The sequence below is a fragment of the Copidosoma floridanum genome, unplaced genomic scaffold, assembly GCF_036245765.1.
Source record: "Copidosoma floridanum isolate Cflo_tuat_1 unplaced genomic scaffold, Cflo_Japanese_pri ptg000020l, whole genome shotgun sequence".
NCBI classification, from domain to species: Eukaryota; Metazoa; Arthropoda; class Insecta; order Hymenoptera; family Encyrtidae; genus Copidosoma; species Copidosoma floridanum.
The window spans coordinates 30,986,397-30,998,871 of NW_028321897.1; the positions used below are offsets into that span (position 1 = coordinate 30,986,397).

The 12,475-nt window shown below is 42.2% G+C and overlaps 2 protein-coding genes across 2 annotated transcripts; one reads left to right on the plus strand and one right to left on the minus strand.

Annotated features, from left to right (window-relative positions):
• Window positions 1-9,133: 9,133 nt before the first annotated feature.
• On the minus strand, window positions 9,134-10,198 carry LOC149374436 (uncharacterized). Its single transcript, XM_089593718.1, has one exon. It carries the CDS (start codon window positions 10,196-10,198, stop codon window positions 9,134-9,136), a length of 1,065 nt encoding a protein of 354 aa, XP_089449844.1.
• Window positions 10,199-11,113: 915 nt separating this feature from the next.
• On the plus strand, window positions 11,114-12,178 carry LOC149374437 (uncharacterized). The gene has a single exon (XM_089593719.1). The coding sequence runs from the start codon at window positions 11,114-11,116 to the stop codon at window positions 12,176-12,178; it is 1,065 nt and encodes a 354-aa protein (XP_089449845.1).
• Window positions 12,179-12,475: the final 297 nt, after the last annotated feature.

Below are 12,475 nucleotides of genomic sequence, written 5' to 3' on the forward strand. Positions count from 1 at the left end.
ACTTGTTGAAAGAAAAAAAAAGGCAATAAAGAATTAAAAATGAAGACATGGGGTTGGAAAGTCGATTCTGGGGATGTCGATCACAACCTCCTTTCACCCTTCTCCAAAGATGGTGCTCTTGACGGCAAGGACATCTCCTGACGTTCTTTATCCCATCTAGGCCACACCACCAGCAGCAATGGGGACGAGTCCCCATGGAGTGTGGATCCAATCCGACCCGGCGAAGGGTCTCGCGGGCCTCCTCCCACTGCCGTTCAGTGGCAACCCTCAACTCTTCTGCCTGTTGTTGGGCCAACTCCTGGGCCCGCCGAATTTCATCCAGTCAACGTTCTTCGGCTTCTCGAGCTGCTCGGGCTTGTGTTAGAGCAGTGGAGTATGCCTCCAACCCACATCGAACTTCGCCAATACGGTGTTCGGTGCGGCGGGTTCGTTCGCTCGATCCATGGTCCGAGACGTACTGGTCAACCTGTTGGATCAGTACTCAAGCCAGCCAGTGACCTTGGAGGATAATTTGCCGGGTGTCCTCTGTCTCCCGTAGCATGTTCTCCCATTCGGACTCGGGAGAAGAAGGTCCGTCCCAGGTGGCCCCAGGGGGTGGTTCCTCTACCACTCGTGGCTCTTCGTAGGGCATCGGTATGGAACCCGTGAGTGGAACCCCCGGGCCAGCAGTTTCGTCTCTAGGGTCTCGGGCGATGCCAGAGATGCCCGGTTGGTCGGTACCCGTGACCTCCTCCAGGGTAGCAGTTGGCGCCGGCTGTGGTGTCGGTACCCGTTCTTCCTGGTACTTGGAGAATGCGTCCAAAAACTGGAGGACGAGCTTCCTGATGGGTCACTTCAATCCCATATGCAGCAGATAGCTGCATACCTCCTCCACTTGCTCTCGGAAAGTTGACATGACGATCTATAATAAGCAGAAAAGGGATGGGGATTCATTTCAGGTGCCCACCAGGCGAACGCTTACATACTGTGTTACTCGCTTTTGTGGTGTTCCAGGACCTCGTCACGGGGGGTTGGTCGCATCGTTGGGTCTGACTCGTGGCTCTGATACGGTGGACGTTTTTGGCGGTCGTCTTCTCTTGCGCTTACTTGACCCACTGGCCTCCGTCGCTATACACTTGAACGGCCCGCTGGCCTTCACTACGCTACGTTCGCTAGCACCTGCAGAATCACCTGTCATCTGATCAATTTTATCCCTCGGCGTAGGTGGTGTAACAGCTTTCTCCTCGACTGGAATCGCCGGGTGTTCATATTCAGATCTTTCATGATAGGGTTTGAGTTAGGTTATTGATACTGGTCCCCATTTCGAACCTTCTTCGTGTTCGAGCTCATAAGTATTAGAACCTAGCGCTCGGGTAATCGTGTAAGGGCCTTGGAACCACGGTGCGAGCTTGGCCGAGATACCCTCTGTCACGGACGATAGGGGGTGCGCTCGTTGCCACACTTACTTGCCAACAGCATACTTTCCCTCATGACATTTGGAATTATAGTAGTAGGCTGACCGTTCTTGTACCCGTCTTATATTGCCCGAGGCTTTCTAGTGAACTTGGGGTAGACGGCGTATACGATGGTGCCATTCCTCCGTAGCCTCTACTTCAAGCTGTTGTTGAGCGTTGCGGTTGACCTGCAGCTTTAGAGTATTCGGTGTGGAAGACTCTCACCCATAATTTAGTAAGGTGGGGTATAGCTAGTAGAGGCGTGTTTTTCGGTATTGTATGCGAAGACATGTTCCGCCAACTTTTTATCCCAACTTTTATGGTCTAACTCTACGTACGCCCTGATCATCGATTTAATGGTGTGGTTTAGGCGCTTAACCAGGTTGGCTTGGGGGTGGTACGTCGGAGTGTATATGTGACTTATACCCATACCCTCAAGGAACCTGTCCAGCTCTTGGTTCCGAAATTCAGTACCATTATCCGTCAGTGTAGTTGACGGAGTGCCATGGCGGTAAATGACGTTTTCACGAATTGCACCTACTATCGATTTGGCGTTGGCCCAACGTAGTGGTATGACTTCTGTCCATCTCGTAAATAGGTCTTCTATTACGAGGATGTATTCAAATCTGCGTTGGCTTTTGGGTAGTGGCCCCATGATATCGGCCGCCACTGTTTGCCATGGGGTTGAGATTGTCCTCATCCCCATTAACCCAATCGGGGGTTTCTGTTCCACCTTGATTTTCTGAGAGATTGGGCATTGGCGGACGTATTGAGCCACCTCCGGGTAGTATCTTGGCCAGAAGTACAGTCAGGAGATTCGCGCAAAAGTCTTCTCGACCCAGATGACTTGCCTTGGCGTTATTGTGATATTCGCGAAGGACTTGTTTCCGATGTCTCAGGGGAACGACCAGTTTCCAAGCTTCCTGATCGCCTAATGTATCATCTACCGTGAGGTCTGGACGATACGTATATAGATAACCTACAGTGATCTTCCAGCGTGGGTAGTCATTAGCGGATTCCTCCACCTTATGGCACTGTTCCTGATACCAGGGGTCGTTTCCTTCCAACCCCCACTACCAGGTCACGACAGCTACTGGTTCTTCAGTCTCGAACATTCAAGAGAGGGCGTCTGGCACATAGTTTAGTGCCTCTTTCCGATGTTCCACCTCGAAATCGTGACTCTGTAGTTTCATGGCCCATCGAGATAGCCTGCTTGTTGGGTTATTCATATTACATAGCCAGCGAAGGCTACTATGGTCTGTGATTACCTTGAAACGTAACCTCTGGATATATGGGCAAAACTTTTGGGTTGCTCATAGGACGGCCAGACATTCGCGTTCCGTGACACTATAGTTACGTTCCACGGGTATCATGGAGCGACTGGCGAATTCCAGTACTTTCTCTTCGCCATTCACAATCTGCAGGAGTATGGCACCCAGTCCGTCGTCGCTCGCATCGGTTTGAATTATGAATGGAATATCAGCTTCGGGGCGTTGAACTACTACCGAGATTGTCTACAGGGCCTTGATCCGATTCAAAGCAGTCAGTTGCTCCTCTAACCACTCAAACGGTTGATCTTTCGTAATAACCTAACGACCGGCTCCACGACGGTGGAATAATTGGGTAGGAACTTCCTATACCAGGAAGCCATTCCTAGAAATCGCCAGAGTTGCTGAATGTTCCTGGGAGCGGGATAGTCCAGAATTGGTTTGATCTTCTCGGAATTGGGGTGGAGGCTGTCTCTTTTTACTAGAATTCTTAAATATCTAACCTCCGTCCAACCAAACTCACTTTTCTAGCGGTTGAGTGTGAGTCCCACATCTCGTATCCTGTGGAGAACATGTTCCAACCATTCTAGGTGTTCCCCAAAGGTTTCGGTGGCGATAATAATCACTATCACAAGAACAAGGAGATTTGGTCGAGAAATTTTGTAACAATTTATCCAAGCAAAAAGAATGCAAGGATATATTTGGAATGCTTCAGCTAACTTGGACTAGCGACAAGAAAATAAACACGGAACGTTTATTTACGTGGTTGCTAGGAAGCGATGATCCAACAAATTTTATTCAAGTGGAAGAACATCCGTATCAAATAATTATTCAACGGGTCAAAGCAAGGGCTGATTTTATCAAGGGATTTTGCACACAACTTATTGGAGATGCCGATGATGAAGCAAAAGAACAAGACCCTTACCCATTGAGTTTTGTAAAAAACAATAAAGTTATTTAAGAAAGGCTCAAAGTAACCTGTCTTGGAGAAATACACATTGAGGAACTGTTAAATAGACCAAACCCGTTCATGAAGGAGAACGATAATATACTCATAAATGATCTGGTAAAATCACTTGCAGAATGAAACAAGTGGTTAAAAGATCAAGTCTCGAATTTACAAATTCAGCTACAGACACTAACGGCAACCCTACAAAGTTCTCATGCCAACAGCAGCAGAAAAACAAGACAGGCCGAAGATATCAGGCCAAAGATTGACAGCATACATACTCACACAAGCACCACACCCAGAATGGCCGAGAGATAATACATCTCGACGGAGATTATCATGGCAGTCGTATTTATCGGCTGTTCCCGGTGCTCCAGTCTGGGGAGGGTGGATGATCTTCCTCCAGAACATCAGGAAGACCATACTACTGCAAGACTGTTGAGGGAGGGAACTCCCGAGACATTGGCCAAATTGTTAGAAGATGGCAAATTAAATTCTCAGGAGCCAATCATGAAAGTTTTGAGGCATTTATCACATGCATAGAAGAGTGCAGAATTTCAGCAAACCTTACACAGGAAGAAGTCAGCATTACCGGAATTCCCAGCAGGAGTAGCAGCCACATGGTTCAGAAATGAAAAAGACAGATGGTTATGTTACAAAGACTTCATAAGGGACGGTAGGTCATGGTTCGGAGCTGGCGACGAGCTATGATACCGGCTAGCACTGGACGCTCAACTACGGACTCAATACTGGGGCGAACGAGTGTGGGATTACCTATCGTAAATAAAATCCATTGTAAGAAGGATTGAGCCCCCATGGCCAGAACAGAAACAGCTGAACCTATATTACCGAAATAAGAGGCCAGAACTACAGGTAATGGTTAAACGAGGGTAATTTCGAGAACTAAACGACCTCCTACACAAGGCAATGGAGACCGAACGGGTAATGCATCTACAAACCACTTTTCGGGAACCTCTTCCACCGGAAAGTTTTCTCTTTCCGAAAACGGCCATCAAACCAACTAAAGCACACTAGGAAATAAAAAGACAGCCTAAGATTGCCGGGATTAGCGACCCGAAGCCAGATGATAAGGTGATACTCATGCTTTCACAGCTTATCAAGACCCAAGAGAAATTTCTCAAAAAGGTAACCAAAACTCCCAAAGTAAAACCTGAGACGAATGTCAACCAATCACGACTGTCCGGCCTCGCATTCATGAATAATACGGAGATGGAGATTTCGGAAGAATTGATCAAACGAGAAAGGGAGAAACCACGCATGACCAAAGATGTATGCAAATTGCTAATTGACATGATATACGGGGGAGGACCCCCAACCAAGTGGGACTCACCATCCAACAAAATCTCAACGCGCAGGCAGAATGCCCGCCCACAGGGGAATAACAATGGTCCACCCCATGCCTCAAAAAAGGGAGGAAGGCGCCAATCCTCTTCATCATCGGACTCTTCCCGACATGGATTACCCAAAAGGAGCAAGTCCAGAAAATCTGAGAACAGACGAAAATCCCCACAACCTTCCCACGGACAATGCTACGTCTGCGATGAGGTTGGTCATCTGGCCAACAGATGCCCTCACAAGAAGGGAAACGAAGAAAGGCGGGCGTAAACGAAGATGTTACGCCCCCTTCCCTAACTAAACCCTCACAGGATCCTATGCTACCGAGAAATAAATCCCCAGTGAATGATGAGAGGGAGGATGGCCGATGGTGGTGGGTACAACTCGAAGTTCAAGGCTTTAAACTCCGAGCATTGTACGACCCCGGTTCCACACACACGGTAATGCGATCCATAGGACTACAGATCGCCAGTGCCTGTTGTCGACGCCTACGTCCATCAACCGGTAACGCTACCATGGCTGATGGGCGTTCCTCCAATGTCCTGGGATTTGTCACGCTACCCTTCACATTGGGATCCACACGCAAGGAATTGGAGGTAGCCATCCTTCCTGATTTAGATGCCGACTGTTATATAGGAGCTAACTTCATTAACGCTTTCCAAACGGTACATGACCCAGTGGAGCAGACGCTAATTCTCCGAAAGAGCGGGGGAAAAGTTCCATTAGAAGTTGCGGGGCTTATGGTGGACGAGGGAATACAACTTTCTGCCATCGGCCTGCTTGAGGTTACACCTTCCCAAAAGAAACAGTTGCAGGACCTGGTAGATTGATATGTGGAGGAGAGATACATGCACAGGTCGACGAAATGTTGAAGTCCAAGGTTGTGGAACCTTCCTCCAGTGGATGGGCCAGTCCGGTGGTAATTATCCGGAAAAAGGATGGAAGTTTCTGATTCTGTGTAGATTACCGAAAGGTGAACGCCGTCACCGTACCAGATGCCTACCCCCTTCCCTTGATGGGCACGATACTACGCAAGTTGAGAAGGGCTAGGTATATCTCCACTCTGGATCTAAGTAGTGCCTGCAACCAAATTCCACTGGCAGGCAAAGCTAAGCCTATTACGGCCTTCACAGCATCCGAGAAGGGGCTCTTCCAGTTCTGTCAGCTACCATTCGGAGTAAGGAATGTACCAGCCACCTTTCAGCGACTCATAGACTGGGTGATTGGTCCGGAGCTCGAACCGTATGCTTGTGTGCCGTGACAATATATACATACATGTGGAGCTTTGCTACCTTGAGCACTCTATGTATATACCCACCCTACTAGATAACGATGAAATACAGAATCATTGTATTTGAATTAAAATATTTTCATTTTATTAGTACACAATTTCAGCATTTTAATGAAGAATGACAAAACTAACTCACTTCAGAATTAACAATTCAAGTAAAATAGTGATTGTTAATAATTTTGAATAGTACATGTTATTTATTGAATCAATTTGCTTTTTAATTCGCATACATGATTTTAATACTTTTATAATATCTTCCTTTTTTAAATAAACATTTTAATTTCTAATTTTGTGTCTTGTACATGGTCAAAAAATCAAGCATTTCTTTTTCTTCATTATTTTTTGTCTTAAAATAATGTTATTTGTTTAAGTTATTTCCATAAACACGCTAGACATTCTCTATAATGAAACTTATACACACTTACAGCATTGTTTTGAGTAAAAAATATTATGAGCTTCCGAAATCAATTAAATTTATAAATATTACAAAAAATTATACTTACACTAACGAATTTACAATGAAGAAAAAAAGTAACTGTTTACGACTAAAGTAAGTTGACTGTATTTACGCTCCCGTACTAAATTATCTTGCAGCCTTACTTGCAGACTATACTGCGAAATTTCCCGCAGAATTTCCTGCAGACGTCCTGCAGACTTTCTTTCATGTTTATTGTGCTCAAATTCTGTAGACTGCGCTCCAGCCGTTCCTGCAGACTCCCTTGCAAACTGGACTATCTCAAATTTTCTAGAATATCAGTTGGGTCCAAATATAAGTTATTAAATGTATATTATTAACCATATATAAAGTTATCATCTAGATAATAACATCAAAATAAGGGAGTTAAAGTATTTTTATATAACTTTTAGAATATCAAATTTTTTTCTGACTTGCAGTTATTCAAGAATTGTTAAAAAATACTTCAATTTCCTAATTTTCATGTTACCATTCAGATGAAACAATAATATGTGGCTAATATACTCTCAATAAATCAGATTTAGACCCAACTTTTTTTCTTGAAAATTTCAGACAGCCCAATCTGCAGGGGATTCTGCAGGAATGTCTGCCGATAGGTCTGACGGTAAGGCTGCAGGATTATTTGGTACGGGCTCGTGAACTTTGTAAAGCTACAGTTACGGAGAAAGAACGAGGAGAAGAAAAACAAGACGTGTCCGCACCATTAAAACACATAGCAGAATACATTAAAATAAAACGTTAACAATACTATTTTATTAAACAAGAGCAAAGCTTTATATGACAAAGTATAAATAAAAAAAATAAATAAATAAAAATAAACAAACTTGATGATAAGATCGCAGATCTCACGTCTTCTTCAAAACCAAGACTAGAGGCACAGCGGCATACAAAGTGACCTAACATTACCTATGGCACTCGTTCTCGTTCTGACTGACAAGTAATACTACCAAAATGTAATTCACTGAGTTTAACAAACCAAACTTTGCAAGTAAGTAGAACACAATAAAAAAATGTATAAGAATATTATTTGATTAATAATATTATATAATGGTTTACGTAATTTTAATATTATGATAGGTGTAAAAATTATTGCACTTTTATGTATTATTTTCTTGGCAACAACAAGCATAGAATTACAAAGCCTAAAAGAAACCATAGTTTTATTAAAAAGTCAAGAATTCTAATAAATGGTCTAACAAACACGTGTTAGGAAATAAATTATGATTTTTCTACAATTGATTGTGATTGTTATTGAGTGTTTAATTTTTTGAGGATAAAAATAATATTTTCCTAAGAAACAGTTTTTTAAAACCACCCTCTTTCTTGTTTGAGTGATGAAAATCTAAAAAAATTGGCTAAAAGATACTTGCATCCCGATTAATACTCGTGTTGTTAAAAAATAAATGTTATGCATATTGACATTTTATTATACCCATTTTAATCTATGGACCCGAATTTCTTCTAAACTACGAGGTCTACAAAAAAATAGTTCAAACAAAAGTTGGGCAGGACAGAGGGGGCCATTTGATGGTACCATTAGTTTTGACCTTGCAGTCAGTTTTGAAGGTCATTTCAAGGTCAAGATGGTTTTTTCAAATGGTAACCCCTATTTTTGAGTGCGGATTTGAAAAGAGCGGGAAATTTAACATCAAATTTGTCTGTGAAAATTGTTTTTGTGACCTTGAAAAGTTGAAAATGAAGGTCAAATGTCTGAAAAAACGATTCGACGTAATTTTTCAAAAATGACGTGGTTTTCTGGGTAACACTACAGTTCATAATGCTTGAGAAAGATCAATAAATTGTAAAAGTACAAATTACTTTAATTATCTTGACCTTGAGATAAATTTTGAAGGTTATTTTAAGGTCGTAAAGCATTTTTGTATTCATAAATCCTGCTTTTGACTGCAATCCTTGTTTTTTGAGATTAGGTCCTAAAGAATGTTATTACTCTTACATGTTCATGATAAACCTAACCTTTAAAAGATCACATTAAGGTCAATTTAAGAAGTCAATCAGCAAGTTTTCAATTGCTGATTCTTATTAATAGGCGGTGGCATTTTTTAATGCGGAAATAGCAAAACAAAAGTACTTTTATCTTACTTTTAGCGTTACCCGGAAACAACGACGTGGACGTAGTAAGTTCTGTTTCCTTTGGGGTGCCAGATTATCATGAGTCCCCTTGCCTCTCACGTCGGGGTGCTTGATTATCGTGAGTCCCCTAGCCTCTCACGTCGGGGTGCTTGATTATCGTGAGTCCCCTAGCCTCTCACGTCGGGATGCTTGATTGTCGTGAGTCCCCTAGCCTCTCACGTCGGGGTGCTTGATTATCGTGAGTCCCCTTGCCACTCACAATAGCTGCATTTAGCCACGGATAAATTGTTCGAAATTTTGTCCGTTGGCTTGAAGACACATGCGCACACGTCTTTCAAAACTTTCCACAGTCCTGAGCATTGTTTCTCGAGGAATGGCTGCGCAAGCTGTACGGATCCGGTCCATCATATCCTCTCGCGTTGTTGGCCGTTGTGCAAAAACAACATTTTTCACGTACCCCCACAAAAAAAAGTCGGGTGAAGTGAGATCTGGTGAACAAGCAGGCCATTCAATTGGGCCTCCTCGTCCTATCCACCTGCCCTGATAACGGTTGTTTAAAAACTCCCGTACAATCAGTGCAAAATGAGGTGGAGCACCATCTTGTTGAAGCCACATTCTTTGCCGTGTTGCCAAGTCAACATTTTCCAACAGACCAGGTAAGTGCTCCCGTACCAATGCTAAGTAGCTAAACCTGTTAACATTTTTATCAAAAAAGTAGGGTCCAATCAAATACACATTTACAATTCTGCACCAGACCATGAGGCTCCACCGATTTTGGTGGTCTACAGCTCTGTACCAGTAAGTATTTTCGTACGACCAATAGTGACAGTTATGTCTGTTCAGTTGCCCGTTGCTGTAAAAATTAGCTTCATCCGAGAAAAGAACATAGCGAAAGAAATGGAGATCATTTTGAATGACTCGCAAAGCCCATTGGCAGAAATTAATTCGAGCTACAACATGACGAGGTTGTAAGGCTTGCGTTAGAGTAATATGGTAAGCATGATAATTTAAAAATCGCAAGATTCTTGAAACGGTACTTTGCGGTATACCCGTTTCTCTTTCAATCTGTCGAGTACTAATGTGCGGATCTAAATGGACAGCTGCAAGAATTGTTAATGTTCGCACACCATTATCTTCATAATCATGATGTCGGCGTTGACGAACAAGATGCCCTTCGCGAGCTCTTTCTGTTAGGGTTCTTATTGTCATATCAGTAGGGTGTCTTCTATCTGGAAATCGTACAGCACAAAGTATTGATGCAGCGGCGTAATTGTTGCGACATTCCCCTAAAACTAATATCATATCAACAATTTCTGTTGGTGGATAATCAGCCATATTGAAAAATTTGTTTCGGGTACATGAAATGTGAATAGTAATTTAGATTTACATAAGAAGTAAAATAATACAAAAAAAAATCAATGTCTAACATAAAAGCTCGATATTTTATATTTATAAAAGCAAAAGTAGTCTAAAGCAAAGTAGGCGAGAAATAATAGTACCGATAAATTGCCCAAACAAATTTTTAGGAAGATAATCACAAAGTAAACTGAAATAAGTTCCTCAAGCTTATGCTAAGGAAAATTGCATTATCCGTAAAAAACAATTGTATTGATAAGCTACGATTTTGTCTTTGATTTTGTATTCAATGTTACATCAATAATCAACAGGATTAATCTAACTGTGGTGAACTTAGAACGAGCGAACTTAGAAAAACATAATAAAATATTTTTTTGATAAAATAGACTTCTGACTTTTTTAGATGAAGGTAATAACGACTTGGAGGGTCTGACTCAGGCTTTAAAACGTACTTACAAATGTGTTTCAATGTGTCGCTGAGATATAAAATTTCAAGTACGACCGATTTTCATAGGAAGGTCAAAATAAATGCAGGCATCAAACTAATTGTTAGTTTAATGGTAAGGATTAGTCCATTAATAAATACAAAATCTAATAATAAGACAAAATCATAGCTTATCAATACAATTGTTTTTTACGGATAATGCAATTTTCTTTAGCATAAGCTTGAGGAACTTATTTCAGTTTACTTTGTGATTATCTTCCTAAAAATTTGTTTGGGCAATTTATCGGTACTATTACTTTTCGCCTACTTTGCTTTAGACTACTTTTGCTTTTATAAATGAAAACTATCGAGCTTTTATGTTAGACTTTGTTTTTTTTTGTATTATTTTACTTCTTATGTAAATCTAAATTACTATTCACATTTCATGTACCCGAAACAAATTTTTTAATATGGCTGATTATCCACCAACAGAAATTGTTGATATGATATTAGTTTTAGGGGAATGTCGCAACAATTACGCCGCTGCATCAATACTTTGTGCTGTACGATTTCCAGATAGAAGACACCCTACTGATATGACAATAAGAACCCTAACAGAAAGAGCTCGCGAAGGGCATCTTGTTCGTCAACGCCGACATCATGATTATGAAGATAATGGTGTGCGAACATTAACAATTCTTGCAGCTGTCCATTTAGATCCGCACATTAGTACTCGACAGATTGAAAGAGAAACAGGTATACCACAAAGTACCGTTTCAAGAATCTTGCGATTTTTAAATTATCATGCTTACCATATTACTCTAACGCAAGCCTTACAACCTCGTCATGTTGTAGCTCGAATTAATTTCTGCCAATGGGCTTTGCGAGTCATTCAAAATGATCCCCATTTCTTTCACTATGTTCTTTTCTCGGATGAAGCTAATTTTTACAGTGACGGGCAACTGAACAGACATAACTGTCACTATTGGTCGTACGAAAATCCTTACTGGTACAGAGCTGTAGACCACCAAAATCGGTGGAGCCTCATGGTCTGGTGCGGAATTGTAAATGGGTATTTGATTGGACCCTACTTTTTTGATAAAAATGTTAACAGGTTTAGCTACTTAGCATTGGTACGGGAGCACTTACCTGGTCTGTTGGAAAATGTTGACTTGGCAACACGGCAAAGAATGTGGCTTCAACAAGATGGTGCTCCACCTCATTTTGCACTGATTGTACGGGAGTTTTTAAACAACCGTTATCAGGGCAGGTGGATAGGACGAGGAGGCCCAATTGAATGGCCTGCTTGTTCACCAGATCTCACGTCACCCGACTTTTTTTTGTGGGGGTACGTGAAAAATGTTGTTTTTGCACAACGGCCAACAACGCGAGAGGATATGATGGACCGGATCTGTACAGCTTGCGCAGCCATTCCTCGAGAAACATTGCTCAGGACTGTGGACAGTTTTGAAAGACGTGTGCGTATGTGTCTTCAAGCCAACGGACAAAATTTCGAACAATTTATCCGTGGCTAAATGCAGCTATTGTGAGTGGCAAGGGGACTCACGATAATCAAGCACCCCGACGTGAGAGGCTAGGGGACTCACGATAATCAAGCATCCCGACGTGAGAGGCTAGGGGACTCACGATAATCAAGCACCCCGACGTAAGAGGCTAGGGGACTCACGATAATCAAGCACCCTGACGTGAGAGGCAAGGGGACTCACGATAATCTGGCACCCCAAAGGAAACAGAACTTACTACGTCCACGTCGTTGTTTCCGGGTAACGCTAAAAGTAAGATAAAAGTACTTTTGTTTTGCTATTTCCGCA

Coding starts and splice junctions, on each gene's coding strand:
- LOC149374437 (XM_089593719.1), top strand. CDS start 11,114: ATGGCTGATTATCCACCAACAGAAATTGTTGATATGATATTAGTTTTA.
- LOC149374436 (XM_089593718.1), bottom strand. CDS start 10,198: ATGGCTGATTATCCACCAACAGAAATTGTTGATATGATATTAGTTTTA.